The sequence below is a fragment of the Nothoprocta perdicaria genome, unplaced genomic scaffold, assembly GCF_003342845.1.
Source record: "Nothoprocta perdicaria isolate Ctin4 unplaced genomic scaffold, notPer1 scaffold_41, whole genome shotgun sequence".
NCBI classification, from domain to species: Eukaryota; Metazoa; Chordata; class Aves; order Tinamiformes; family Tinamidae; genus Nothoprocta; species Nothoprocta perdicaria.
Genome location: NW_020455655.1, coordinates 3,094,523 through 3,121,816, shown reverse-complemented (window position 1 = coordinate 3,121,816; position 27,294 = coordinate 3,094,523). Strand labels below are relative to the sequence as shown.

At 46.9% G+C, this 27,294-nt stretch overlaps 1 protein-coding gene across 5 annotated transcripts in view; it reads right to left on the bottom strand.

The window, feature by feature from the left end:
* Nucleotides 1–2,175: 2,175 nt before the first annotated feature.
* Nucleotides 2,176–27,294, bottom strand: part of SEMA6D (semaphorin 6D) — a 169,249-nt gene continuing 144,130 nt past the window's right edge. Inside the window, exons 3-20 of one of the 5 annotated variants that reach the window (XM_026045776.1) lie at nt 16,738–16,893; nt 16,243–16,354; nt 15,575–15,635; nt 15,383–15,445; nt 15,189–15,290; nt 14,863–14,953; nt 14,474–14,593; nt 13,938–14,026; nt 12,992–13,209; nt 12,768–12,899; nt 12,415–12,570; nt 12,154–12,327; nt 11,248–11,388; nt 11,068–11,145; nt 10,181–10,272; nt 9,773–9,829; nt 7,730–7,897; nt 2,176–5,649 (exon numbers count right to left, since the gene is read on the bottom strand). In XM_026045776.1, coding sequence (XP_025901561.1) covers nt 4,346–5,649; nt 7,730–7,897; nt 9,773–9,829; nt 10,181–10,272; nt 11,068–11,145; nt 11,248–11,388; nt 12,154–12,327; nt 12,415–12,570; nt 12,768–12,899; nt 12,992–13,209; nt 13,938–14,026; nt 14,474–14,593; nt 14,863–14,953; nt 15,189–15,290; nt 15,383–15,445; nt 15,575–15,635; nt 16,243–16,354; nt 16,738–16,846 — 3,267 coding nt within the window. In that variant the 5' untranslated portion in view covers nt 16,847–16,893 and the 3' untranslated portion in view covers nt 2,176–4,345. The remainder of the gene's footprint in view (nt 5,650–7,729; nt 7,898–9,772; nt 9,830–10,180; nt 10,273–11,067; nt 11,146–11,247; nt 11,389–12,153; nt 12,328–12,414; nt 12,571–12,767; nt 12,900–12,991; nt 13,210–13,937; nt 14,027–14,473; nt 14,594–14,862; nt 14,954–15,188; nt 15,291–15,382; nt 15,446–15,574; nt 15,636–16,242; nt 16,355–16,737; nt 16,894–27,294) is intronic. The other 4 variants (XM_026045778.1, XM_026045777.1, XM_026045779.1 and 1 more) reach the window with 4 other exon arrangements.

Sequence of the window (27,294 nt, the reverse complement as noted above, 5' to 3'; positions counted from 1 at the left end):
CTTCCTTCCTTCCTTCCTTCCTTCCTTCCTTCCTTCCTTCCTTCCTTCCTTCCTTCCTTCCTTCCTTCCTTCCTTCCTTCCTTCCTTCTTCCCTCTCGTTCCTTCCTTCCTTCCCTCTCTCTCTCTCTCTCTCTTTCTCTCTCGTTCATTCTTTTTGAACTTGCCTTTGTGCTCTTCGTCTTTCAGACTCGCTGCAGCTCCGGGTGCCTGCGGATGCCAAGGGGAGGCAGAGGAGCCCGGGCAAGGYCTCAAGCTGGGACTGGCCTGTCCCAACAGCCGGCAGCACGTGGGGCATCTGGACCCCACTCACACGATGCCTCYGGAGCCGTGAGTTGTCATTCCAGGGAAATTATTTGATACATGGAGCCAACCATTCAGCACAGCATTTGAGGAGAAAACTCCTTGAAATGGCCTTTTTCCCTGTCTTGCCCAGCCTCAGCGTTTGTCGCAAGTCCTGTCCGAGAGGGCGCTGCTGATGTCCGCACTGGCATCACTGGGAACAAGGTAGTTTCAAAGCTGCAGCTACAGCTAGTTTTAGCCATGAGCTGCTGTGTTCCCTAACTCTGTTAGTTGATGGCGAGACTACTTTATATATATATATGTATATAAAGTATATATATATATATATATATATATATATATATAATGTAAAAGAGCTTTTCTTGCACCTATGTTCTTCCAACTGCTGTTGACTATGGCCTTCCACAGATCTCTGTGGTGTTGGCCACCGGCTCTGTTAGACGTGTCCAGCAAGGACAGACTCCAGGGCAGGGCCGGCTGCTTTAATGTAGACCAAAAAAGCTGCTGGTGGAAAATGCTTGCTTGATGGATAGACTAAATGGGTAGGAAAAAATACAGCTATGGATAGAATAAATACAGCTATTTCTAAGCAAAAACAGGCCTCTGTTTGTGTCCCGGCTGTGTATGTGTGTGTGCAGTTAAAATAACTCCTTGTGGTTTTTCATACCCTCTAAGGTCTAGATGAGCGGATGGAGGCAGTCGAGGCTCAGGAGCTCCTTGGCRGAAGGGGCACCGCTGGATGCAGCACTGGCACCTCCACCTTACAGGTAATTTTCCAGCGAGCAGCAGCACAGGTTTGCAGCAAATGGCAGCTCTGGATGTTTGGCTCTGCATTCCTTCTGTGCATCCAATGAAAATCACATCAGTAATAAGAAATTTATATTGGCTTCTGCATTAGGAATGCACGTTAGGAAGTACACATTGGGACATTACGAGTTTGGGTTATTGTTTAGTACTGTGACATGTACTTTCCTCGCGTCTATCTTCCTAAAAGAACTTTATTTATTTAAGTAAAATACAGCTAAGTGCTATTGCATTAACACGCACAGTAATTTCAAGTGATTAATACCTTGACAGCATAAACTCCATTATCTAAAAATCAACTTTTAATTAAAAGAATACTTCACATTTGCTTTGTGATACTAAATTACCCTGATTACTTTAAAATGACGTATGATATTGGCACACACTGAATATATGGCACGTATATTTCTATTGGGCTGTTTTATCTGTCTGAGACATGAATTTCAATTACTAAGCATTAGTAAGTATTTAGGAATGATCTGTAGGTTTGCCATTAATTTTGCCAGGAGTGATTTCTTGTTTCTTTGACTCACTCTTAGAAGAACAGGATTGTATTTGCACAAAATGAGTATTTTTGGTRAAAGAAGCTTCAGAGGAACCCACTGAAAGAGGGATCCAGCCACGGTGTGGGTTTCCTGCGGGCTCAGCGGGCTCCGCTTTGCTCCTCCGGAGCCAGGCTGGTTCCTTTGGTGTTTTATATTTAACTGGGGCTCCCACGACCCTGCATGTCCATGCAGGGCTGCAGTGAACCCCACAAACTCTCTGCTCCCCCACGTGCTGATGCAGGAGGGTCCTGCACCCTCCTCACCCTGAAYGGGAGCCGGCACTGCCTCGGGAACCAGGAAGCCACACGGGTGCTACATCGGAATAGTTTATTTTTGACTTTACATGCGGTGTTAAAAACCCAAAGAACGTATTATTTACACATCCACAATACAAGTTTACAAGATATCTATACATGTTAAAGTACTCTATAGTATAGAGCAGCTTCATTTAAGGGTTACTTTTTTATGCCGTACCATTAAAAAAGATACAATCTGCGTTTACCTTTGCACAAATGGATAAAGCATCTTTTATTATTAAATTAACAGAATAAAGACTAGGTTGAATGTTAGAAATTTCAACATAAATACTGAGAGAACTCACATTACCATCTACAAGGCAGCACAATGTTACAGGAGGTTATCAGGGTTCACATACATTTATCTTTTGTTTTCACACAAGTCTGAATTAATATTTGTAAAGTGAATTCGGATCAGTTTTTGTCTTTTGACAACTGAGTACATTTTTAATAGATATTAATCTTGTAGTGTTTTTAGTTGCAAGACAGAAGTGTTTAGGAAGAGAGATCATTGATTTTTGGATCCAGAGGTCTCAGGAAATAAATGTCCCTTACAGCCTTACCATAAAAAATGACTACTTCTATCCTTTATTCTTTGTTCTGTAACAGAGATCCAGTTTTCAGTGACTAACCTTTTCTCCCCTTCAAACAGATCATATAAGTCTCCTTCGGCTCTGAAACCCATCACAGTTATTTGTCCCGCTAATTCATGCCTACGCCTCTGCCACGGTTATTTCTAGAGTTATGTTCAATAAACAATGTGGTAGTCTGTGTTTGCAAGCTAAAATAGCCATCTGTGTTGAACATCAGCTGCAAGTGGATACTGTAAAACCTACTAAATGGCTTACACAACTTCAGCAGGTGTTCCATTACCCTAGAAACCTCATTTGATTTCGCATTATAACTGTTTGATCCTTCGGAGAGCTGGGGTGGAATGTTTATCATGGCAAGGTGATTTAATGCTGCTGTCTTCTTGGATTGTAGGCTGCCTTTAGTTATCGTTAATTATTCTTGCCTTTCATCTCTCTTTTTTTTTTTTGGGCGCTGTTGAGAGGTTTTTTTTTTTTTTACACTGGCACTCAGGAAATATGTGCTATAGTGAGAACACTTGACAGGTTTTTTTTTGTTTTTTTTTTTAGTACTTTTATCATTTGCATGGATAAGGCACAAAATGCACAGATTCAGGTAAACTCACACATAATATTTACAGAATATTGTCATTACCTGCATGACTTCGGGAAAAAAAAAAAAAAAAACCTCTTACATTACACAACAAAAACAAATTGATTGCACTACTGTTGAGTTTTCACAGGCTGCTTCTGCCAGGCCAATTACTGGTTCTTCCTTTCTACTGACAAGAGTCTATCAGAGTGCAGGGCATCACGAAACGCCACMAAGCCGCAGCCCGGTGCGTGACACAGGCCGCTGCCAAGCAAATTGCTGATTATTAGCTGCCCTCGAGGAGAAGTGCAGGGCTCGAGTTCACAGTGGCCGGGTAGTGGATGGGGGGGCAGCAAACCCCCCCACGGCAGCCCAAGGGGTGAAATGCAGAGCTGTGAGGCCAGAGCAGCGCGCCCGGGGCGGGAAGGGTTGACCGTCCCCGCGCTCCTTCGGCGGCTCCCGCCGCTCCCGAGCCGCGCGCTGCCCGAGGAAGAGCTGCCTGGTTGCTCAGTCGTGCTCAATGTAAACAATTCCATAGCATAAAAGATGCAATGGGAACCTAAGTACATCCTAGTGTGTACAGTACACACGCACATCCACGCACACACGCACAGCTTGATCGGTGGCACCAACAACATGCCACACACATGGACAGGAATTAAAAACAAAAAAGAAAAACCATAATGCTACAGTTGGGCCAGAGACTGAATTCCAGCAAATCGATTATTAGCCCAGATATTCATAGAGACATTTCCATTTTCTGACATTTGTGCAAGAGGCAAGGTGAATGCATACATATTAAAATGTTCACATTTAATGGGAAGGACCACGTTTAACGGCAGTCTAAAATGGAACCCATTTTTCAAGTATTTGCTCACAGATTTTTTTTTTTTTTTTTTTCTTTCCAGGAACTTTTTTCAGCTATTTAGAACAGTAAAGTAGCCCCCACCCCGTTGTGCTACATGTCTCCTTAGCTCCAAACAAAAGAAATGTAATGACCAGCACTTTCCTTTGTTTTTGTTAGTTTGCTCCTAGCAAGTGCACCAAGTCTTGCTATAGCTACATGGTGGCAAGACACAGATGTTGCTGAAGTAAAGACAGTTTCTTTGGCCACTTTTTTTTTTTTTTTTTGTTCTTTTTAATTACAAGCAAGTCTCTGTCTTACGTGTCTCCCACACCAAACAGCATCTCACAACCTGCACAGGCCGCCGCCACGCTCGTTCCTAGCCCAGACCAGTCCTAGTAGCTGTATTTGTTCAGTGGTCTGACTGACGTTGTCTGGGGAACAAAGGAAGGTTTTGGTGGCACGTCAGGTTTTAGGGAGGGTGTCCTCTTTATGCCTGTGCGAGGGAGGGTGCCGTTGCTCGTGTAACTGCTCTGCCTGGACAGGGAAGGCTGGAGGTGGACGCTCACGGGCGTCCCTTGCATGTAGTCCATCTTTGTGCCCGCCGGGGCGGGCATGTACCCGCCGCGGTTAACACTAGGCTGTCTGGATAACAAAACACCATTTGGTGAGTTTAAGTTTTTAGGAAGGGCAGATATTGAATGCCTTTGCGAAGAATTTTTGTGGTAACCTCTTTGCCTTTCCAAAGAGGTCATGGGGACCGCAGGCGTGGTGGGAACGTCCACCCGCTTGGTGGGACTGTTCCGTGGAAGAGTCGACGGAGGAGAGTATAAAGAYGCCTCCCTGTTGGGAACCTTAGGTGGGATCTCCGACATATTTCCCATCGGATCCAGCATTAAAGTCTGGTGGGCCACTTGAATATCTCCCATAATTGCTTTGGGATTACTAGTAGTTTCATTTAAGTGTTTCAGGAAATCATTCAGGGTGTTCCTGGAGTCCACAGATCTCCTGTGGTCTCTTTTGCTGGAGGGTTTTGTAAGTGGGTGATCAAGATGTTGCATCTTTTTGTCTGCCTTGTGCGCGTTAGAGTTTGAGAAGGATGTGTTGTAATCGTGGGTGGCGTTGGGCAGCACGATGGCGCTCGGGATGTGGCCGTGACTCAGAGGAGAATGGGGTGGAGGGCTGGAGGGAAAAAACTGAGGGCTTTTTAGAGGCGCTTCCTTCCGCGAGGCGTTGAGGTTGCTGTGCGCTTTGTCCGACTGGCTCTTCATGGCCTGCATGGTCTTCTGCTGGAGAACTGGCGTGGATTCGGGCGTGGGCAGCGCCGCGAGCTCGGGAGGTTGGCCCCGGGGGTCCATCATCATGGCCTTGGTGTCGCCGTTCGGGGGCAGCTCCTTCCTGCTYGTCAACAGGTTTGTGTAGAGCTTGGGTGAATCGATGTTTTGCTGATACTCCTTSACGGGACTATCAAACAGCCCGTTGAGCTTAGCAAAGCTGCCGCTGGAGTCGGTGCAGGACTGCGCCGATTCGGCGTCTTTGTGTATTTTTCTGGATTTCCGCACGAATATATCCCGGTAGCAGTAAACGGCCACTCCCGCAATAAAGGCTCCCAGGACAAAAGCAGCAAAGACACAAGTGATTAGGACATTCATATGTACCATTTGGTTGGAATCTCCTGATTGCACTTCCCACCTCACACCTGCAAGAGACACACAGTATATGATAAATGCACATGCGGCTGCATTTCAGAAGCAGGCAGCAGCCACCCCTCAGGCAAGGGCAGCAGGAGCTACTTGCAGGCTTAGTAAGAGCCCTGCACCCAGGGTTAGCTTAACTGAGCTGCGCTCTGCGAGCTGGTGAATGCCAGCAGCTTTATACATAGAAGGTACTATGTTAGTAGCAGTCCAAATGAAGACTTCCCATTTTCTTTGCTAACGAGGAATGCTCGTCAGTGCTTCACTTCTTGTATTATGCTTGGTTATAAGCTATATTGGTTTAGTCTGTCCCCAAATTTCCTTTAAGGCTCACAGAACAGGGGCTTGTATGTTATTAACTCTAACCATTTCTGCTAGAAAATTGAGGTTAGAAGGTGTTATTTGGCCAGACAACAATTAATAACTCACGGACAGATTTCCTTCTCAATTTCCTGCCCACCTCATAAATCAGTATCAAAAGAGAGACAAGATTATGCAAAYGTTGTATAAAAGTGTGTAGCAAACATACTGGGTTGTTATAACTATGTTAATACGACACCAACTAATAGTTTGCTAGCCTTGGAGAGGTGCACTTTGTATTAGGCAAGTGTATAACTCTTAAAACTCAACACTATGTTATTCTATTAATGCACTAGGTTTTTCCCCTCTCTTTTTAGTCAATAATGATCAAACACATTGGCACATCATTACAAAACCTTGCAAGGTTAAATGATGTTATAAGCGCTTGTTAAAATTTAGAAAACTTTCAGCTTAAACCAAGAAGTTGAATATTGGATTAGTTTGTGATTCACATATTAATACAGGCTCCCTTTGTTTTTTTGAGATTTATAGCGCAACCACAGACATCTTGCAGCTAAGACTATGTTAGTTTTTAATGAAAGTAATTCTGTTAACTATCCCAGAGGATGTTAAAATGAAAGAGCAAGAGTGAAGGAACAGATCTGCTTTTGTTAGAGGCAAGGCCTTTGAACATCGTTAATGTTCAGGGTTATAGGTTTTAATGGCACCGTGCAGAAGAAGAAAAAAAATCACGTGTAAAGTTCACTAGCAGCTTTGACACAAATTATGACTGAGAACCAAGAGCAAATGATAGCAAAAATTTAAACAAAGCAAAATGGAAAACAACAGCAACGAATTAAAATGACAAATGCACTGCCATAATGGCTGATAGGAAACCTGATATGTTTTGGTGAATGGTAATAAAACAGGAATGGTTTTTAGCAGGTGAGATTTTTCAGCAAATACAGAATTGTGCAAACATGTCTGTCATCCGGCTGCTCCTGTACTGGTAAAGACTTGCTTGAAATGTTGGCCATGGGGTGGGAAGCTCTGGTTCCTGTAGCTGAGGGCAGTGTTGTTGGGTTGAACTGAAATCTTTGCGCCTGTAATTTGAGCTTCACTTAGCTGAAAGAACATCTTACAGAAGATGAATTACAGTCAGAGATGCTTCTTTTAGGGCTCAGATTAAAAGCTCTGTGTRTGTGTGTGTGTGCACTGAGATGCTTCGTAAACTTGTGCTCAACACCAGAGAATAAAAATTCCGCGTGTCCTCACTCAGATGGGAGCCACGATCTCTACAGCCCTGCTGCAGGCAGCACGGGTTTGGCATGTGCCCCACTTAGAGCACGGATCTGTCAAGTGGGCCCTGTGATTAATTTCCCCTCTCCTGCCCCAAAGCATTAAATTTTAGATGCTGCTTGTAAACAACTACTCCTAAGCACTAGTAACCTTATCCAAACTAGACTGGCTTGGAAATAAACAAGTGAAGTGCAGGTAAGGCAGAACTTTTATATATATATTTTTTAATGCATACAGAACTCCTGCTGATTTTGATGGGAGCTTTGGAGCCCCCCAGGAAAAGAGGCTGAACATTTTATCTCTAAGCATCACTTTGTACAGCAAATAAATAGGCATGAGCAACATGATTGCACTGTCTGCATAGTCACAGGAAATGGATATAAACTGCAGCCCAACAATCACGGCTGTTGTGTTTAAATCTTAGAAAATGCTGAGACTATCAGGTTTCCATTCAGCAGCAATATATTTTCCCTGGTAAGGCCTTACCCTTTGGGACACCTGATAATGGATCAGAAAAATCAGAAGTGTTTGGGTCATCTTGAACTACAAATTTCCGAGAGCCAGGCACTTTAGGTTTCCAGGAACCAATCACTTTAGGTGATATAACTGGGATACTTGCCATTGTGGTAATGGAAGCTGAGGAGAACTCCATGTCTGTGGTGGCAAACAGATTTTTATTAATGTGTATTACAGTCAGGCTTTCCTCAGTGTTTCATGGCACATCTAAGCTATAGCTGGAGACAGTATTTAATGGGAGTTACATGTCAGAGTAAAACGTGACCCCGACACTTTCCAGAAGTACAGAGGGCTGATTAAAATCAATCAGTTGAAAACTTTAAGTACAAAAAAATACATTAAAACATCAACAGCTGCTAGACAAAAAGCTAGAGAAGTCAAACATGAAAGCAGTGCAGAAGTTACAGTGAGCAATTGGTGGAGGTGAAAAGCACAATTTATTCTACTTAATTGGTATATTGTTCACTGGAGACAACATTTTATCTTTTATGTCTTTTAAATATCTTCAGAAAAAAAAAAAAGCCTTGGAAAGCCCTTCCAACCTTAACCATCCTGTGGTTCTGAGAAAGACACGTGCTCCTGACAGGTTATCTGAGAAACCAGATGAGCTCCATGAGTGCCACTATAGCCTACCAGGACCTGCTGAAGCGAGCCCTTCCTTTGGAGAGAGGGGAGGGAATTTTTTTAGCCTCTCTTTTATGATGTAACTAAGGAACAAAGCTGTACGGATTTGGGCTCTCCTTTAGTTTATTTGCTAATAATAATTCCATTTGAATGGAGTTGCTATGGCCTAGGTGGAGACAGCTCAAGCCAGGCTTACAGCTGGAGCCTGTTGGCCACCCCAGCAGCACTGCGTGCACGCTGCTCACATCGGTGTGGACACCACTGGCAGTGGCTTGAGATCTGACCCAGAAAAGCAAGTACTCCAAAAGCTTGCTAATGCAGGGCTTGAAAATCAGGTTCAATTATCTCTGTTTTCTAAAATACCCCTTGGAAAACTCAATCGATACAGTACACATTCAGGCAAGTAAGCTAGCATTTTCCTGTAATGACTCCTTCCTAAAGGACTCTCTAGCCTACATTATGGTAAATAAATCTGGAAAATAATTGTCTCAAACGTTACTTCTTGTCAAGCTACAGAAGTGAAAATATTATCAGAAACCAACACACAAAATATTTTGTCGCACTCTTACAGGTTCACCATGCAAGCAGAGTTGTTTCAGATCTAACAATCAGAAATGTGTCTCAATTTGAAACCACAAACCACGTTCCGGGAGGAAACTCTGGGAAATAATGGCTGGGGCTTGCTCCTGTTGAAGTCAATACAGGTTCTGCTTTTGAGTTCAACAGAGGAGCATTGGGTCCTGTCCCCCTGCACAGCAGGGCCTGAGACTGGAAACACTGCTAGAAAAATCACTGACAGAGAAAAGGATGTGAAAGTCCATCTGTCCATCTAATAGCAACGCATCARGTTCTCTGATCCACCTTTGTCTACACAAGTCCTCATTCAGCTACAAAATTTGTGATGTTCAATTATTTCCATTAGCACAAACTCCTTAAAACATTTCAAAAATGTAGAAATACACATTTTAGAAAATGTGTATTTGTGCAAAAGGTTTGCTGGGGAAGAAGGAAAGAGGAAAGGAGAGGTACGAAGGAAGATGATGATATTTTTGCCATTCATCTACTAGAGATGACCAAGAGGGGCATTCACAAATGCATGGCTGGGGAGAAGAGTAAAGCTTAGTGGACTTTCGTGCAGTGAAGATGTCATCTATGTTAATCAGGCTCTTTAAAAGATGGCTCAATAAATAATGAGCTGTTAACATGCGACTACACAGGGTGAAGTGCTGAGTGAGAAGAGTCTGRCTATCTTTACCATCAGTGGGAACATGAGTAAAAGCACAAAAATGGAGGATTGCCAACTGTGCAAAAGGAAGGAAAAAAGGGCTGAAAATGCTGAACTGAAGGAAAGTAAAGGTCATTAATTCAAAAAAATTAAAAAAAACTAACCAGATGTTGGGTCGCCAAATATTTTGTAATCTGGTGTAGCTGTAGTAGGCAAAATTTCTAAAAGAATTAAAGGAACAAGTAATCAGTGAAAAGTAACAAAAAAGAAAGCAAAAGATCTCAAACTTGAGTGACGGAAAATAAAAACTAAAATATTACTGGTTTTAAAAAATAGATTCTTCAGTACTTTGCTGTAGACCCCAAACAGTTGTAAATTGGTGAAGGCGAAGAAAGGTAAACTCTGCCACCCAGGACCAAAAAGCTCAGCTTTGTGAACATTCACAGTAACGCCAGGTGATGTGTTCATCATGTTACTGAAAAGCTCATCATAAATTTAACATCCACAGTGAGGTGCAGCCACAAACTAGTGCTGGCACGTTACAAAAGTGAGCGGCAGTGGCTATGTCTTACCATGGCAGTCCCCAAGCTGCGCTGTGTTGCCGTATTCGACGTCCTGGATGAACCCTCCAGTGCTGTGGTTGTATGAAACAAACAAAGAGAACCTGCAATTAACAGTATTGGTAGGGAAACAAAGGGTGATTTTCTTTTTTYTTCTGGAAGCAACAAATGGAAACATATTTATTCAGTCAACTTAGAGATACAAAAGCTAGTATGTGGTCATAAAATTATTTACAAAGTGCACAGGTGACATCAAGTCTTTAAAATTGTATTTGCTTATGCCACAAAGRAGAAAAGATCAATTTTTTTCAGTAACTTCATGATCCTTTCTACACTGGGACTGCTCCTGGTTTGGATACTGCCAGCCACTTCCACTAACTGAGCTGGCCTATACAGTGCTACCTTTGCTACCTATGGTTGCTAATACACTGTGTAGTACAGGCTTGATTTGTGCAAAATGCCTTTGATATATATATGTACGTGTGTGTGTGTGTATGTATTGTCATAGCTTCTGTGAGGAGTCAACATCTCCTTTCCCCKCTCCAAAACATGTATTTCAGTTGAATGAGCCCGGGCCATGAGTGTGCCTGRGAGGGGATACTGCACCAAACTGCCTGGGCTTACAGGCAGTGACTTGTCACCTTCCTGCTTCCCCCTCTTCTTCCTACAGGGCTGTTTGTCCTTACACTCCCACTGAAAGCCAGTCTTCACCCAGAGATTTCAGAATTAGGTCAGACTTTAGCATTCTGTTCCTCTATCAAGACAGTACATGAAAATAACAGCTCTGAAAAGAAGGGAGAGGTATTAATTGAGTGCAAGGGAACAGGCGTATGATCGGGGCTCCTGTGGTCTATAAAACATGGCAGGGACGCCGGGCTAATCTGAGCAGCGACACTTACAGCATGCCTGGCTTCACTCTTCCACAAGCCTCATGGTCTAACCAGCCGCAGTACGGGTCCCGGGACGCAATGCAGGACCTTGCAAGAGAAAAAACATGACAAAAATCAGGCACTTTTACTTCCTTCCCCGGGGACGGCTGTACCCTTCCTTTAAAGAGGATGTGCGGAAGAAGGACATACTTTTTACACGCTCCGTGCCGCTCGCACCGGCTCAGAGGAATCCTGACGACGCAGCTGGAGAAGGCCACGAAGAGCGCGTGGTGCTCCTTGTCCAGCTGCAGGGACAGCACTCGCCTGTCCTCCTCGCTCTCTGCGCTACACCTGTTTGGCACAAATCAGGCAAAGTCCTGGTTTTAGCACCTCTGGTACTCTGTGCAGCACTTACACTGGCAACGGTTTCATTTGCTGTCTGTGTAGGCTCTGAAAAGCAGCTTTTTATGTATATAAAAATAACTTACTGGTCTTTGCTAAGTGATTATTAAACAGTGCTACGGGTTATCAAATGCTGGCTTCTGGCTCTTATTTACAGCTGGGTGACAATCTCGCTGAACTATGTAGGAGAAAAAAATCCACATCCCATTTTCTTTGTTCTCTCAGTTGGCATAAACATCTCCAGGGAGCAGAACAGGAGTCCTGCACAGGGTGCCCAGGGAGCCTAATTGGAATGCTTCCGTTCCAGAAGTCTTTGCTCCAGAATAAACAAGTTTAAAATGATTAGAAGTGGCTTATCTATTATTGGTCACTCTTCAGAAACCCTCAAGATAAGCTCACATCATTTCTTTTTAATAGCAGTATATAGTTCTGATGTTTGATATTCAGGGAAAAAGTGTATCTACTTGCAGAAGTATTAGATTGTGTCACTGACGTCACTCAAGTGGAATTGGGTTGTTCACTCAACCCATGAAAAATGGCAAGTACCCAAATATTTTCAGGTTATCCAACACACAAAAAAAACCCATTGTGGAATGACAAACAAGCGATGATGGCGATAATGAGTTGTTTTTGTTTTACAACCATTATTTTTTAAGCTAGCTACCAAGGACTAGAACAAGAGCTAAGTATTTTAGGCGTTCTAGTAATACTTACTTCGCATGATTATAAGCTTCAATTTCTTCCAGTAATACACTGTCATTCAAAGAAAAAGATCTGGTCTTTGCCAAGATTTTGAGTACTACTCCTGCTTCAGAGCCAACAAATATGACTGTGTAGTTCTGGTAGGGTCCAGCAGCATGGTCTACAGCAATTGCCGTCAACCTGTATCTACCAAAACCAAAAGGCCTATCATTAATTACCAGCATGCTTTCTTGTTTTCATTTTCACATCTCTTCTCTCTGAATGAAGCCATACCTGACACGTGTTTTTGTAAACCAGGGCTCCTCGATGACTGAGGGGACAGCTGAATCCATCAAAGGGTGAGACTTGATGAAGGCGAGCGTTTCGTCTGGGAAATCAATGGAGGTTTTGTAAGCCTCTGCTAGGCCATGTTTTGCACAGCAGCCAGGTCTGAAAGGAGAACAACATTGTTTTTCCTCTTGGTATTTTAGTTAATGAGAGCAGCCAGCCTACTAATGAGCATTTGTATGGCTGAAGTGTAAAGCTGGGCTCTGTTGCTACCCAATGAGACACTCAAGAGCGTAGCTGTTTTTAACGCAGCTCTTTACAAGGGTAAAACTATTGTGTCCGGAGCAAGAATTTTTTACCTTGGCTTTGGTACTTTGTCTTCAGGTACAGCTGTCCATACAGAGTCAGGAGTCTTCTGTTCTTTAAATCTCCCTTTGAAGACCTTCTCAATGTCATCCATGCTGAAAGCGCACACTGCTGAGCCGGGGATGCTGTCGAGCAAGAAAAATCAGTTTGAGAACTCGGGCTACAGCAGCAAGTGGGGGACAGAGAGGCCTTGGAGGCGACGTGGCRCCGCTCCCACCTGTTGAGCTGTGTGGTGAACACACCGACCACGGTGGGGACCCCGTTGATTTCTATGATGTCTGTGATGGACTGCAGCACATCGAAATAGAAGAACGAATCCCCAGGAACGGAGCAGTTGAGCCGAGCCTTCAGGAAGGAGGTCCAGTGTTTTTCCAGGACCCTCTGGGAGCCCCCCATGTCATTTTTGCATATGCGAGCCACCCGGGAATACACAGCCTGCCAAGGACAAAAGAGAAAAAGGGAGGAAGGCTTGAGAGCTGCAAGGAAAGCGGCACTTTTTTCTGGGCTGTTAATAACACACTGAGGATAATTTTGTTAACGGGAAGATAGTTGCCATTTATCTGCAGAGACAGGAGGAAAGTAAACAACAGTTAGCTGCTCGCACACGGGCATCTTAATGCATCGCCGAGCMAAAGCAGCTCCTCCAGCCTGGCCCCACCTCTTCTTCCCCCACCAAAATCATATYGTTAGTGAGATTTAAAGAGTTTAATTAACCACATGTAAAGGACTGAATAATTTATTATAGAATAACCTTCCATGGTGAGGCAAGAGTATTATGTGCTGTGTTGGTATGACTGAATTATTYAATATCTAGAAACATGAGAACCTTCTTTGAAACCCCTCTTCTGTGGTGTTTTCTGTTGTTTCTTTAATAAGCATGAAATACATAAACAAATCCACGACTTTCCACAAGTGCTAAAGAAACAGCAGCATTAAAAGATACCTGTAGAGAACTCTCTTAAGGCAAGGCAGAGAAAGTACAAACAACTTTACGGCTGAAGACTGCTCTGTTCTATTTTTTTTTTCCCCTGTAAATTATAATGATGGGAAAACTACTGATGCCCACTTGATAYTGCAAACTAGGCTTGTTACTGAAGCTGTTTCAGGTAGATCTCATTCTAAGACTTCACGGCTATGTGATGGCTTATTGTGAYGACACCTACCTTGCCTAAATTATTGTGCTCTACGGCAATTTCTCGAAAGAAGAAATAAACATAGTTTCCGTATTCTATGGCATGGAGGAAATGTGGCTCTGTAAGAGAGAGCAAAGAGAAGGTTACTTCATGGACGGGTTTGCTTGGTAGAAGACACTGGGTGCCCCAGCGGCCGCTCCACAGCCCCTGCAGCTCCGGCTTGTGCCCATCCTGCTGCCCTGGGCATCTCCAAGCGCGGCCTCTTTTGAGCCTAAGTGAGCTCAGAGCCTTCAGGGCTGGCTAATGGGCTCTGAAAGGGCCTCACAGGAATTTCAGCTAAGGGCTTTGTTACTGCAGAGTCATTCACTGATGCATTTAACCAACATTTTGCTTTATGGGCATTAAATTGCTCTTACTATGATCATACTGTATCAAAAGCCACATACACACCGATGTTGTGGCACACGGGTGAAGATGCTGGCTGTGAGTTACCTGCCCCCCAGCACTGCTGAAATTCTGCTCACTCTACATATGAGAAACACCCCCTACTCCAACCCCCAAATTACCTTTTATCCATTTGGAATCATACTTTATTGTTCTTAGGGCAGATCCATCCCCCATGCTGCGATAAATAACAGCGTCACTTGCCAGGAAATCTGCTACTGTTGCCGAATACAGTTTTCCATCTAAAACAGAAGTTGAAACCTGGTATTAAAAGGCCTTTAATAATACAGAGAACCTGTATTCTTTCCCATTTTTTTTGCTGTCACTCTTCCCCAAATTGCTCTAACCTATTTATTAACAGTTCAGCTTCTAATCCTTTGGAGGCCGTTTAAAAAAAACTTAGGATCAGAGGCACCTTGACACCTTTAGCTTTTCAAAGCCTTCTTTAAAAGCCCTCTGGTTCCTTAGGTGTCATTAATCACTTAGACTCATTACAAGCAAAACTTCTTACCAGCAAAGAGGGCGACATTGGTTTGTCTGGCATCAAATGGGCATCTTGCCAGACCACTAATTTCCTCCCCGTCATACTCCAAGGTGCTCAGCTAGAGAAAAAATAAATAAATGGGTAATAGTGTCATTTCTGTTTCATACAGTGGCACACGAGCATAATACTGTTTTCCTCCAAAACTTAATTGGCCCCACTGGCTTCTGTCTGTATCTCACCTGGAAGCAGTCTCCATATAGTCACACTAGATATTCTTGCTATAACATAATTAGTGCAAGCAAAAGCAGCACCAGGGTTGGTATAAGAACACTTATACCAGGCAGTGTTCTTACCCGATAGTATCTGCACATAGGATTAAACGCGTTTGTTCCACAGACAAACACCATCTCGTCGTTTCTTGGAACGAAGACTTTAATAAAGTTATGGCATTCATCCTGAAAAGAGAGTAAGATACAAAAATCACAGATTTCACATACACACATAATATTAGTGTTGTTTTCTTCTACCATGTACAGGATAAACTTACTTTATGCTTGCCTTTCATGGCACAGTTCTCTCTGTCCTGCTGCCTGGATCGCCACGTTAATTTCTGCTCAAAGCAAACAAGAAAAGAAACCGACTTACTCTCCACAAAAATCTTAGTAATTAATAATAATAATAACAACAACAACAATAACAACAATAGCAAACAAACCKTCCCTTGCCACTCCCTACTCACCTTGCTTGGGGTAACTTCTGATTTTGGAACTTCATTTAAGTTTACAGTGTAAACTTGATCCCTGTTTGCAAATGGAGTAAAAAGATACAGAGGAATTTATCAGTCTATTGGACTTCTTTTGATGAGCTAAATCTATCGTTATAGATTGTTTTGACAGCCAAGAAATATCTTTGGAACTTGCATGGCTTTTCTTTTTTCAGCAAAAACAGGAGGAGGTTGAGCATGGACGGTAAGAGAGAGATTTTTGTGTTCATGGCTGTGGTCCTCAGGAAGCATCTCTACTTTCCAGTTACCCAGCTCTTGTCTTTCCATACTACTGAAGCACAACCCAGACTGTAAATATTGAAGTGTTTCAGCCTTATTCCTACATCCTTGATGTGTCAGTGCAAGTTTAAAATGATCAGGAGAGGTTTTTATCAGAGCTCTTTCATCAGTAACGAGGGAAAAGGGTATTTGATCATTGGTTTTAGCATAACTGCAGTAACTGCAGCCTTCAAATCCAATTTTCATGCACTGACCACAGACATGGCATATTTCTCTGGGAARCCCTCCTCCCAGTTCTAATTTTTATCATATTCTGCAGATTTTTCTAAATGAATTTTACACATTAATGCAAAACCAGGAGAGAAAAGAATTTTTATCTAATGAACTGACTAAAGGAAAATTACCTGCCAGCGATATAAAGTGTGTCTCGAATTTTCAACATCAGTTGGAAGTCCAGTCTGTGCTGAGATTCATTGCCTGAAGGGCGTCCTCTAAATACTGGATATTGCCTTGAATCTGCAAGTAAAAATGGGCTACACCATCACTCAGGATTATAGAGCTAAAGAATCAATATATGGCATTGATTAGCTGTATATACTAGGTGTAGAAGGGTTTAAACTAAATTCCTTGAATACCGTCTTGAATATAAATGAAAAAAAAAAAAGATGGCTAATGTCAGCAAATGTTCTTTTTTTCCTGAAGTTATTGCTGTATTTCTGATTGCTTTTTTAAGAAAGTGATCAAGCGCTCTATTAAGGATACAACGCCAGTAAACACATTTCAATTTGAAGGGAAACAATTTATTTTTTAGCTTCCCAAGGCAAAAAAAMCCCCAATCCCTAAAAACCCCTCCTGGGAAGGCTGTCCCCGGCGGCCGGTGCCACTTGCAGGTCGCTTACAGTGGTAGTCCACGACGTTAATGGGGTCCTCGTCCTCGGGGAAGGTGACGGCTCCGCTCCGGCACGGGCCGAGCAGCAGCAGCCAGGCGCAGAGCAGGGCAAGCCTCATGGCTGGGCAAGGCGGGCGCTGCCTCGCGGGCAACACTAGCTAACTACCTGCAAAACACAAAGGTGCCCGTGAGATTTCAGCAGCACGGGCAATAAATGTGGCTTCTGACAGAATAAAAAGGTGGTTTTTTTGTCTTTTCTGTTTTTTTTTCCTCCACTTGTGTTTAATCATTGGCAGCAATGGAATAAATTGGAGCTTATGGAAAGGCCTCTGCATGTTCGTTGGTGGAAAACTGCTGCGTGACATATTGATGTTTGCTAATTTTTGAGCTGCAGTTGCAGCATTTCGGGGGAGCTGACGACTGTCAGCCCATTTAATTCGTGAGACTCACAAACAGAACGTGCAGGCTGCTGACCTGGCAAGAAAAATTGTCAAACTTGGGATTAGAATTTTAATTAAACTGCAATCTCTTTCCATCCTCTCTATCACGGAATGTCAGCCAATAAAACCGTTTCCCCATAAAATACCTAAATCTTTTCCACCAAAAGTCATGACACACACAATCTGTCTGAACATCCATGCTGTGTTTTAAATTTACTGCGTGTTTCTAGGCTGTGGCATCCTAACACGAAGCCTACCACGCTCAGTGCCAAAGACCTTATGTCTACGACTCGACACGTGGCACTCTGCCCTGTGCACAGATTTACACGTGCAAAGCAAGTGTAAAAACGCTGCCTCTGCWTGTGACAGGGCTTGTCACACACGTCCCAGGGTGGCAAAGAGGCTGACAGGGGGACACGATGCTGAGCCGGGTCCCCAACATCCTCCTTTTCTCCCAAATCTCTGCAGCAGGGCAGACAGCAGATAACTGAGCAGCACTTTCTAAGATGCTTTTTTCTTTCCTTTTTTTTTCTTTTTTTTTTTTTAGCTCTCTATAGATTATACAGCACGTATTATGATAGGACCACAACACTACACAGCAAAGCTTTTAAGAGGGGAAGGAAAACAACTTCTCCAACTAAACCACAGGGATATTTTAGAGAGCTGAATGCAGCTACTCAAGTTGCAATTTGGGTAGGATGCAAGGAAACGCATCTCAAAGTGAAATGTGATCTTTAATGACCACAAGTGGTCTGGGAAGGGGCTATGATTCCCATTAGAAACCTGGCAGATGCATCTCTGCTCCCTCTCCAGTGATTCAGGGCATTCATTGAGCCCTGAGTCACCGCTCAGAAAGCTTTGAGTCACCAGCCCAATGCCCGTAGTTGCTGAAATCACTTCTTAAATTCTTTGGCTAATCAGGAGGNAAAAAAAAAAAAAAAAAAAAAGGAAAACTTTCAATTCCAGTATTTCATAAACTGCTGGGAGAGGCACACGCTGCCAGCACGGAGTGCCAGGCCTGATCCAGCAAAGTACCTAAGTATTAATCATTTAATAATTTGAAAAGCAATTAAAACAACAACAAGAAACCCTTCATAACAACACTTAACCTTTCAGTAATGTTTACTTGCGATGAAAAGACTGCATTTGTTAATTGATATTATGGCTGGCTGGGGCAAGACTCCCTCCTTTTGCAAGGCTGCTGTGCTAGTCTGCGACGAGACTGCCTTAAATGAGATAATATTGGGTGACGGGGTGGTTGGCTGGGGGGAAGGGGTCTGAGAGCCTGTCCATTATGGCCTGACCTGAAAAGAAGCATTTTTCTACTCTTGATGATATTTCTGTGTCTCAGTCTACCAGTCCAGAACGGATGGGCTGTGCTCTTAGTCAAGATTGATGAGTGCAGTGGTTAATAAACACTAATGATTCCTGGCACTTTCCCTCTGCTCTTCCTTGTCCTGACATGGCCTCTTCAAGCTGAAGCATCTTGCATGAAATTACTAATGAGCAAACTTAAAACAAACTGGAATTAATAAAGTTAGGCAAATTAGTTCTTTCTTGTGAAAGCACCATCAGAGCAAAGTCCTGCAGCACAGTGGCTCCCGGCCACAAAAACAAATCATTAATGGTTACACAGCCTTTTTTTTCCCCCTTTTTTTTAACAGACAAGCAGGCTCCAAGTAGCCAGCCCCGTGCCAAGGCAGAGAGGAAGGCGAAGGGCAGGCGCGGGGCTCTAGGTGGGTCAGTGCATCTGGAAAGCGCTTGGTGACAGTCGTTCCCGAGGCCACGCGGGTCTTTCCGCCAGGAGGACGGGAAGGAAACGGCTGCAGCGGATCAGCAAAGACACCCTGCGAGACTAAAACATCCGGMTTTCTCTGTTATGTTGCATGTTAAATGGCCATGAGAAAACGACCGGCAGCTCTGATTTCTAACCGCACACGAAAAGGCCCTTGTGTTGAGAGGAGTTCAATCGMGCCTAACCACCTTCTAGCTGGTTAGCCACAGACTTGAGGCCAGAACCACCAAGAAGTGGCTCCCCTGGAAGAAAAGCTGTTGCTGGGGTAGTCAGAAACGCAGACTCGTCCGGAGCAGCAGCAGGGCTCCCGCGAGCCGCTGCAGGTCAGATACCCTGGCCTGAACATGGGCATCCTTCTTGCCTCAGTCCAGCCTAGAGATGGAAGCCACCACTGGGGCCTGCACAAGCAGCAATGCTAAGGTATCTGTTTGGACCAGAACAGCTGATTAGGAAATGCTGCCTACCCTTGAGAAAAGGCAGGGAACAACCCACTCCGGGTCTGAATTTTTTCCCTACAGCCAGGATTCAGGCCGGAATCTCTCTTTGGAATTGCATTCCAAGCACTTCCACACCGGTAGCTTGGGGCAGGCGTGAGGTCTGGTAGCTGCCAGGGTGCCTCCCTGCTTCGCGGCTGGTCGGGAGGCTCAGGCCAAGGCAGGCGCCTCCGGCCGGTGCTGCGGATCCACCAGCCCAGGCACCAAGAGAACCTCCCCYGGGGCACGGAGCGGCACCGGCGCTACCCCTCCCGTCACCTCCAACGTCCCCCAGCTGGAAACCAGGCACCGAGTGGGGCTCCCGGCATCCGCTCTGGAACCTGCTGTGTCTGCAAGGACATGGAGCGGTATAAACATTAACCGCTGGCACAGATTCACACCTGGACAGCGGCCTGAGCGGAAAAAGAGGCGCTGGGCAGCGGCGGGTTGGTCAAGTGAAAGATGAGCTTTGGTTGTCCCAAAGGTTGGCCTGGCTGCTCGTGGCCATCCCCTTTGGAGCTCAGGTACGAATCCCTTCCTTCAATTCCTGACTGGGGGGATCCGGAGATGCAGGATATCAGTCCTGGTAAAATACGAGCCCTCCTTCAAACAATCCCACATGAAGGGGAAGAGGCCACCGTTTCTTACTCATTAATCTGCTCCAGACTTTGACAATTTATTGGTGACAYGCCATCAATCATCTCTGCCTGCTCCGCCGTGTAAAAGAGGAGGGGAAGGGAAAGGGCATCCAGCCAGCCGTACAGGAGCAATACATAAAACAGCTTCAACCCAGGCTGATACAGTGTCTTTTTTTTTTGCTCAGAAAAAAAACTMTTAAAAATCGCCTTAACACAATAAATGCTTCTCAAAAACACCCAGCGCAGACTGGTGCATGGTATGGCCAAACCCAGCAGAAGCTGAAGGCAGGTTTGAATGAAAAAGAGATCCTGAAAGCTGAGTCTCTTGCAGAGTGTTTGGACAGGCAAAGGAGAAGGGGTTGTGAACCTTAATGCAAGCTGAAAGATGGATGTGGAACATAAAAAGGCCTAGATGAGACCCGTTGGTTTCCACTGGATGCAAGAGGAAATGCGGCTGCTAGGAGAGCTCCTGGGCCTCCCTGGGCTTGGGAGCAAGTTTAGCTGCAGCCTGTCAGGTCCTTGCTGTGAAGCCTCTSCGCGGGACGCAGCCGAGTCCTGGCTGCACCAGCGCCGTGCAGGCGTGACCCAGCCACCTGCTGAGCTGAGCTTAGCCCSGTTATGTGGCGCGTTTCCCGCCATCCCAGGGGCCTGGACCTGGGCTCAGCAGCAAATCCCAGTGCCCGTCAGCTCCTCACTGCGCACCAGGGTGTCCCGAAGACTCCGAGTGACCGGTGTGCTGCTCACAGGGTGCTTGATGCAATTTTGAGTGTGAAACTTCACACGTACCACAAAACAAAGTTTAAAAGTAACCAAACAAGAAGTCCTGGCTGCTGCTGGTTCCTGGCCACGCAACACATTTCTCCAGCCCCTCGTTGGGACGGCAGCTCCTCTGCCAGGGCAGCCCCGTGCCGGGGCAGCCGCAGCCCCCAGCGGGAGCCTCGCGGGGCCCATCCAGGAGCTGCTCTCCACAGAGCACCCACAAACTCGCGCCGCTGCCCCGGGCACAGCCGGGCACCCAGGACTCCCCTCACGGCCCAGCCCACCCCGTGCCGCTCTCCAAAGGGGAGCTCACTGCTGCTCGTGCCTATCCTCCACCTCTGCACACGCACGACTAGGTGAACGCACAAAAATAATTATATTTTTGTCCTTTTTTTTTTTTTAAACCGATTGGTCACACAACCTCCTTCCGCGGCGCCTGGAGCTCGTGCAGAAACGTTCACGTCGCGTGGCTATGGACACGTTGTGCTGCTCGTGCACACCAGCCCCTGCTCCCTGTGGAMTAAAGCCAGTGCCACCCAATGCTGCACCGGTGCGTGCTGGCAGATGACACGAAAACACAACATTTTTGTGTGATCCTAACCAAAATAAGAGCAGCAGGGCCCAGGGCCTGGTGAGCTCTGGAAAGRGAGGAAACAAATCCGCATCCTACCGCTATTTTTTGTCTCATGCTGTGAAAAAGATAAAAGCAAGTATTTGCTTGCATGCCAGCTACTATTCCACATAAAGCACTGTATTTGCCCTACAAACGTGTACGAGTGCCTGATATACGAGCACTGACACAGACACCTGTTTGAGGTCAYGTCTACACACAGGTTTTCTGCTGAGATGATTCCTTCAAAGCCTGGTGAGGGCTCCTGGATCAAGGCAGCAGCACCCAGCATCGAGGCACTCCAGTTTTTTAAATGGCATTCTGGTGCAGAGGCATTTGTTTTAATGAGGACTGACTTCAGCTAAGTTCCTGAAGGCAATGCCTGACACGGGGGGTTACTGTACATTCACATCTCAGAGACTGTCTGTGATGTGGTAGATCCACATTGCAGGGTTTGGTGACAGATTGTTTCAGCTAATTATCAAATAACATGGGGAAATGTTTGTGGTTTTAAGAAAAGATGCACACTCAAACACTTCTTGTAGCCATTTTAAAAGTTAGAGCATGATTGCAAACGGTAAGACAGCATGATAGAGCAAATGCTAAGAATCAAATGTTTCTGTCCTATAAAGGYGCATTAAATTTTAATATGTAGTACCTAACTATTCATACTTTTTATAACAATTTTAAAATCTGCAGCTCTGAGGAAAAATATTAGAAGTATTTGGAAGCACGATACATAATTGAGCATGAAAGTGCAAATAAGAGGTCTGTTATTTTAAGATAATGCTTCACTTCGAAGGATTCTGCATTAACGCCTCTTCATCTATCCCTAAGTAAAAAAGATAGCCTCACACTGAAGGGATGAAACCCTGCCACTAAGGATCAGGATCTTGTCTCAGGGTGGCACCAGTTACACCGCAGTTGCTGGGGGGCCTTGGTGGTGGGGGGCGAAGCTCTGGGACACAGGCCCAGCGCACGGGGCTGTTTCACCCACGTTACGCAGAGCTCCTCCAGCTGGAAAGGGCTTCAGCTCGTGTCCACGGCGAGCTCTGCCCTCGGTGCAGGAGGCTCCAGCAGGACGCGCTCCCCTCGAGCATGCCCCGATGCAGAGCCAGGTGCTACTGTGCAAGCCCCTGCCCCTGGGCAGCGCCCTGGATTAAGCAGCGCCGCTGGGCTGCAGGGATTAACCCAACCCCCTGTGCCCAGCGGCAGCTGCCCTGGCAAACGCTCCATCTATTTGCGAGAGTGCCRATGGCGCACGAGGCGTTTGGGTTCGTGCTGCATCCCCAGCATGACTGGCTGCAACCCTCAAATGAAAGCCTAAGCCTGGCCCAAGGATCAGCCTCTCCTCCCGCTAACAGGGCTGCCTGCAAACACCACGGCTGCAATAACTAACTATTCCTCCCRCGGGCCTTGCATTTACATGGCAAAACTGCCACTCGTTCCAGCACGACGAGGTGGCATCTGATAAGGCGGCGCTGGGACAGGAACAAGGCAGCACTTACAGGGGGCACTGCTGGACTCAGCGCTGCCCACGGTGGCCAGAGGGCAACCGGCCCCTTATCCTGGGGACAGGAGACCCACGCGGAGCCGGCGGGGTCGCACACACGGCAGGAGGACAAGTTTTCACACTACCCGTGTTCTTCCCTGCCCCGAGCTCTGCCCCTTCCCTGGGCACTGCTGCTGCTACGTGTGAGCATAGGTATGGAAAGGGGAGGAAGCCTGGGCTCAAAGTTAACGTTTACTGTCACCTTGTTCATCGTTAAAGATTAACCACCCCAGTGAAAGGATGTGTTGGGAAATGTCTTTCCCACGCTGGAGCGTGAAAGTAAATCCAGGGAGAGTTTTTAAATACATATATGCATCTTCTTCCTCTCAAAGGCTACTCAGAAGTTTGGCAAAATCATGTCAACTGTTTCTTTTATTTGCTATAATACCCAAATGCAGCCCTTTGCCATGTGACTGCTCATGTTTTCGAGGGAGCTGGCAAGCAGAAACACACGGAAAGCTGGTGGAAGGCAAACCRATTTCAGAACATGTTCCGAGCAATTGTTTTGCTGCGCTGCCCTACAGTAAAAAGTCTCTTACATTTCTTAAATTGCCCAATCAAATGCAGACTCTGTTCCGGTCATGCTAAATTTTCACATAATGGCAGAAAAACGTTTATTTCTAGCCGTGCACTGAGCAACAGGAGCACGTTATTACGTTTGCAGCTCCCGCCATCCGTGACTGTTGATGTTTGTAAATGTATCATGCACATACCCACGTCCACAGGCAGAGGGGCACGCTGGCATTTGGGCTGTGTCCCCCAGGACCCCCTGCCACCAGGGGCGCTCCCAGAGTTCATCCTGGGTGGTGTTTCCCAGCTCTTCTAGGAGCCTGAGGGGTACCAGAAAAGCMAAGGGGTAGCGAGACACCTTTTTTACACCACAGGCACCAGCATCGGGGTCCACGTGGCATTACTGGCACTTCCCTGGGCAGAGGTTACTGAACAGACATAAATGCAGGAAGGTAGGTTACGTGCAAGCTCAGCCGCCCGGTGCGGGACGACACTGGGGCACGTGCGGCGCTGCCCGGCACCCCGCTGCCTCGGGGAGCCCCCGCACGGCGCAGGGCTTGGGGTCACCCCCAGGTCCCTTCCAGCCTCAGCTGCTCTGCGATGCTGCTATTTCATGTGCCGACCGCAGTCAGACGAAGCTGTGGGATTCGGACAGATCCCAGGAAGCAGCTTGGCGCTCGTCGGGCTGCGAGGCCTCGGTGCAACAAACCCACCTGCCAGGCGGACAAGCACTGGCATCGCCTCTGACATTTTGCCAAGCGCCACTGAAAAACTATGGGGCACAGCTTAGAAATAACAATGAATAAATTGGTAACACGTGGGCCACAAGTGCTTTAACCCTAAGAAACCAGTGGCAAATCAGGGCACAAGACTGAGGACTGCAGAGCTCTACATTGGGGCCTGCCCTGGCCATTCCTTCACACACTCCTCCTGCGGTCCCCGACACAGGCGCAAGGTTTCCCTAACTCCCCATGTTACCATCCGTAACACTGGACCAATAATCATATACGTGCCCTGCTGTATTTATCTCTACAGCTGTCCCAGTACCTTTRCGCATGTGCTGGCACAGTGTGCCACACCAGGCCACTGTTCAGACACAAGAGCTGTTTGCTGTGTCTTCAGTGAGGACAAAAACCCGATGCTTTCAGGGAAGTTTAAGCTATAATCCACTTGCATAGTGAGGCCCTGGCCAGCGGTGTGCAGGACCAAACCGACTGCCCCCATTCACTTGCAGGGAATCAGATTAATCCCCAAAGCAGGGGATTTGATCATCTTTGTCCAGGGTTATTGTTAAGAAAAAAAAATACATATTGCTAAAAATATCCACACAGCGCTTAATTTATGAAAGAAAAACAATGTACCGAGCAAAGACAAACTACTGGCTTTTCAGTGCTCATCTTTGATAAGCATGTGCTGGGTTTAACAAACTGTCATGGGGAGCAGAACTTTGCAAACTGGAGGAAGCAACTCAGTTCTGCCAGAGGTTTTGAGGGCTTTTGTTTCCCCGTATTACTCCCTTCACGAGACACCCGGGCACACTGCTGACAGCTCCCACGCCACTGCTCACCCTATCCCTCCTCCAGCACCCTGTCCCAGGTGGTGATACGGAAAACAGCCACGTTTGCAGGGTTCCCAAGGGTTCAATCCCACCTTGTGTCTGCTTGGTGCTATTCTGCAAATCACTTGCCCTCCTCAGAGCCAGGTGGGACCCTGGCACACAGGGTCATTGTCCTGGGTGCTGCCAGGTTGGGGACCTCACAGCAGTTATGGTCCTTCCTTATTTTTAACTATCACTACTGCAGCGTTGGACTTCATTCAAACACCGTGTAAAATTTCAAAACTACAGCCTCAACTCCATAGCCTGAGGCTCCTGTAGGATGAATAGACACGGTGGATGCKCAGCCTGGTAGATGAGGCGAGCGTTCGCACGCACCACGGAGCGGCCGTGAGCATCCACGTGCATGTGTGTGTATGCATGCACTGAAGGGAGGGACGTATAAACCTTGGAGGCCTCGAAACATAAGCACGGGAGGTTTCTTCTGACCCTGAAGCGCGCCTGTCACGATACACTTAGACGGAAATAGCAGCAACACTTTACGCCGCGGAGCTGCTGCTGGCGGTGTTGGCTGGCGGCACCACGGAGCGCACGGGGGAAGCGGGCTGGGGGGGAACAAACCCTGAGGTGCCTCCGCACAGGCACCTTTCTCTGCACACTCGTCCCAGGAGGGTTCCCTGCACGGCGGCGCCGGCACCAGCGGCTGCATCGCGACCGCTCAGGAAAGCGGCGGTGCCGCTTTCCTGAGCGGTCGCGATGCAGCCGCTGGTGCCGGCGCCGCTGGCACCGGAGCCAAACCGTGTTAAGGGAATCCCGTCACTGGTGCAAGGGGCAGGGCTGGTGGTGGCCGCTGGTTCCTTCCCTCCCTGAACAAGCAGCTCTGCACTGGTGCCCCTGGCATGGGGCTGCAGCTGACCGCGCTGYTCCCATATCCCTGAGCCTCCTTGCAGCGCATGGGCGTATGGACGTTGGCCTCAAGGATCGGGAATTGTCTTCCTTCAGCCTGTATTTAGGCAGTGCCTACCCAGGGAGCAGCCTGACCTGCAACTGGGCTCTTCAATACAATGGTTAAGAGCRGCAGCAACGAAGCCCTCTGCAAGGAGAGGGAGTATCCGTGTGCAATCCTGACCTCCACAACGCTACCAAGGTCGGGCAGACCAAGGCCAATCTGCTGTGCATGGAGATAAATCAAAGCTGTCTGGGGACCGATTTCATTTACCAGGTTTGTAACCATTCTGGAGAGGACGAATGTCGCTGGCTTGCTGGAGGCCCTCGCTCCTCCTCTCCCATCATCACCTCCCCGCTCCACCTCCTTCACTCCCAACACTGGATCCCTCTTTGGTGGGGGAGCTGGCGCACAGCAGGCAGCTGGCTTCCATTGTGCAAAAATTCCAACAAGTGGAACCAGGTGGTGCCAAAACTGCCTTCACCTGCTGGTTACCTGCTGCTCTGCCCACGCAGCAGGGTCAAGGCAGCAAGTCCAGCAGCATCTCCGCTCCCACAAGGCGAACCAGGGTGCACCTGCAGCCACTTAGCACCCAGACACCGAACCTGCACAGCCACGTGGTTTCAGGCGAGGAGCCCTGGTCCAAACACGCTGCCGTTGTGTCCGTGGGCCGTGCRGCACCGACACGTTCTGCACGTTGACTTTAGCTACCGCGGCCGCCAGCGGCGCGAGGGAGGCACCGCCGCAGCCCTTCACAGGCGGATGGGTTCGGCGTGGCTCCGGAGCCAGGAGCCTGTTGTGGCCAAGGACAGCATGATGGATGGCCTACACACACTATCCAAGTGTGGAGAATGGCTGGAGTTCACTCCGGGGTTGTTAAAATGCTAATCCGAGGCGGTGAACAAAGGCCTTGTGGAAGAGGGAAGTCAGGCACCGAGTGTGACTCGCGCAGCGGCTCCGCACGCTCCAGGTTCAGCCTCTGCACCATCGCTTGGCTTGGGAAGCGGGACGACTCCAGAGCCTTCCCGGTTCAACAAGCCGAACCGCTGCTGGTACTGGCCGAACCGCGGCGAGGGACAGCGGGCCCAGACGGACACCGCGTACGGCCCCGGAGAGCGGGAGCGCCGCTCGTGTCGGGCACGGAGCAAACCAGAGCCCACTTCCCCTCGGACACGGGGGCGGCAGCCATGCACAGAGCAGGCGACAACCYAATAAAACAGCTCAGAGATATTCTAACTGTTCCTGCAGTAGCTCATCTGATGCATAAAAGAGATCATCTGTTCTAACAG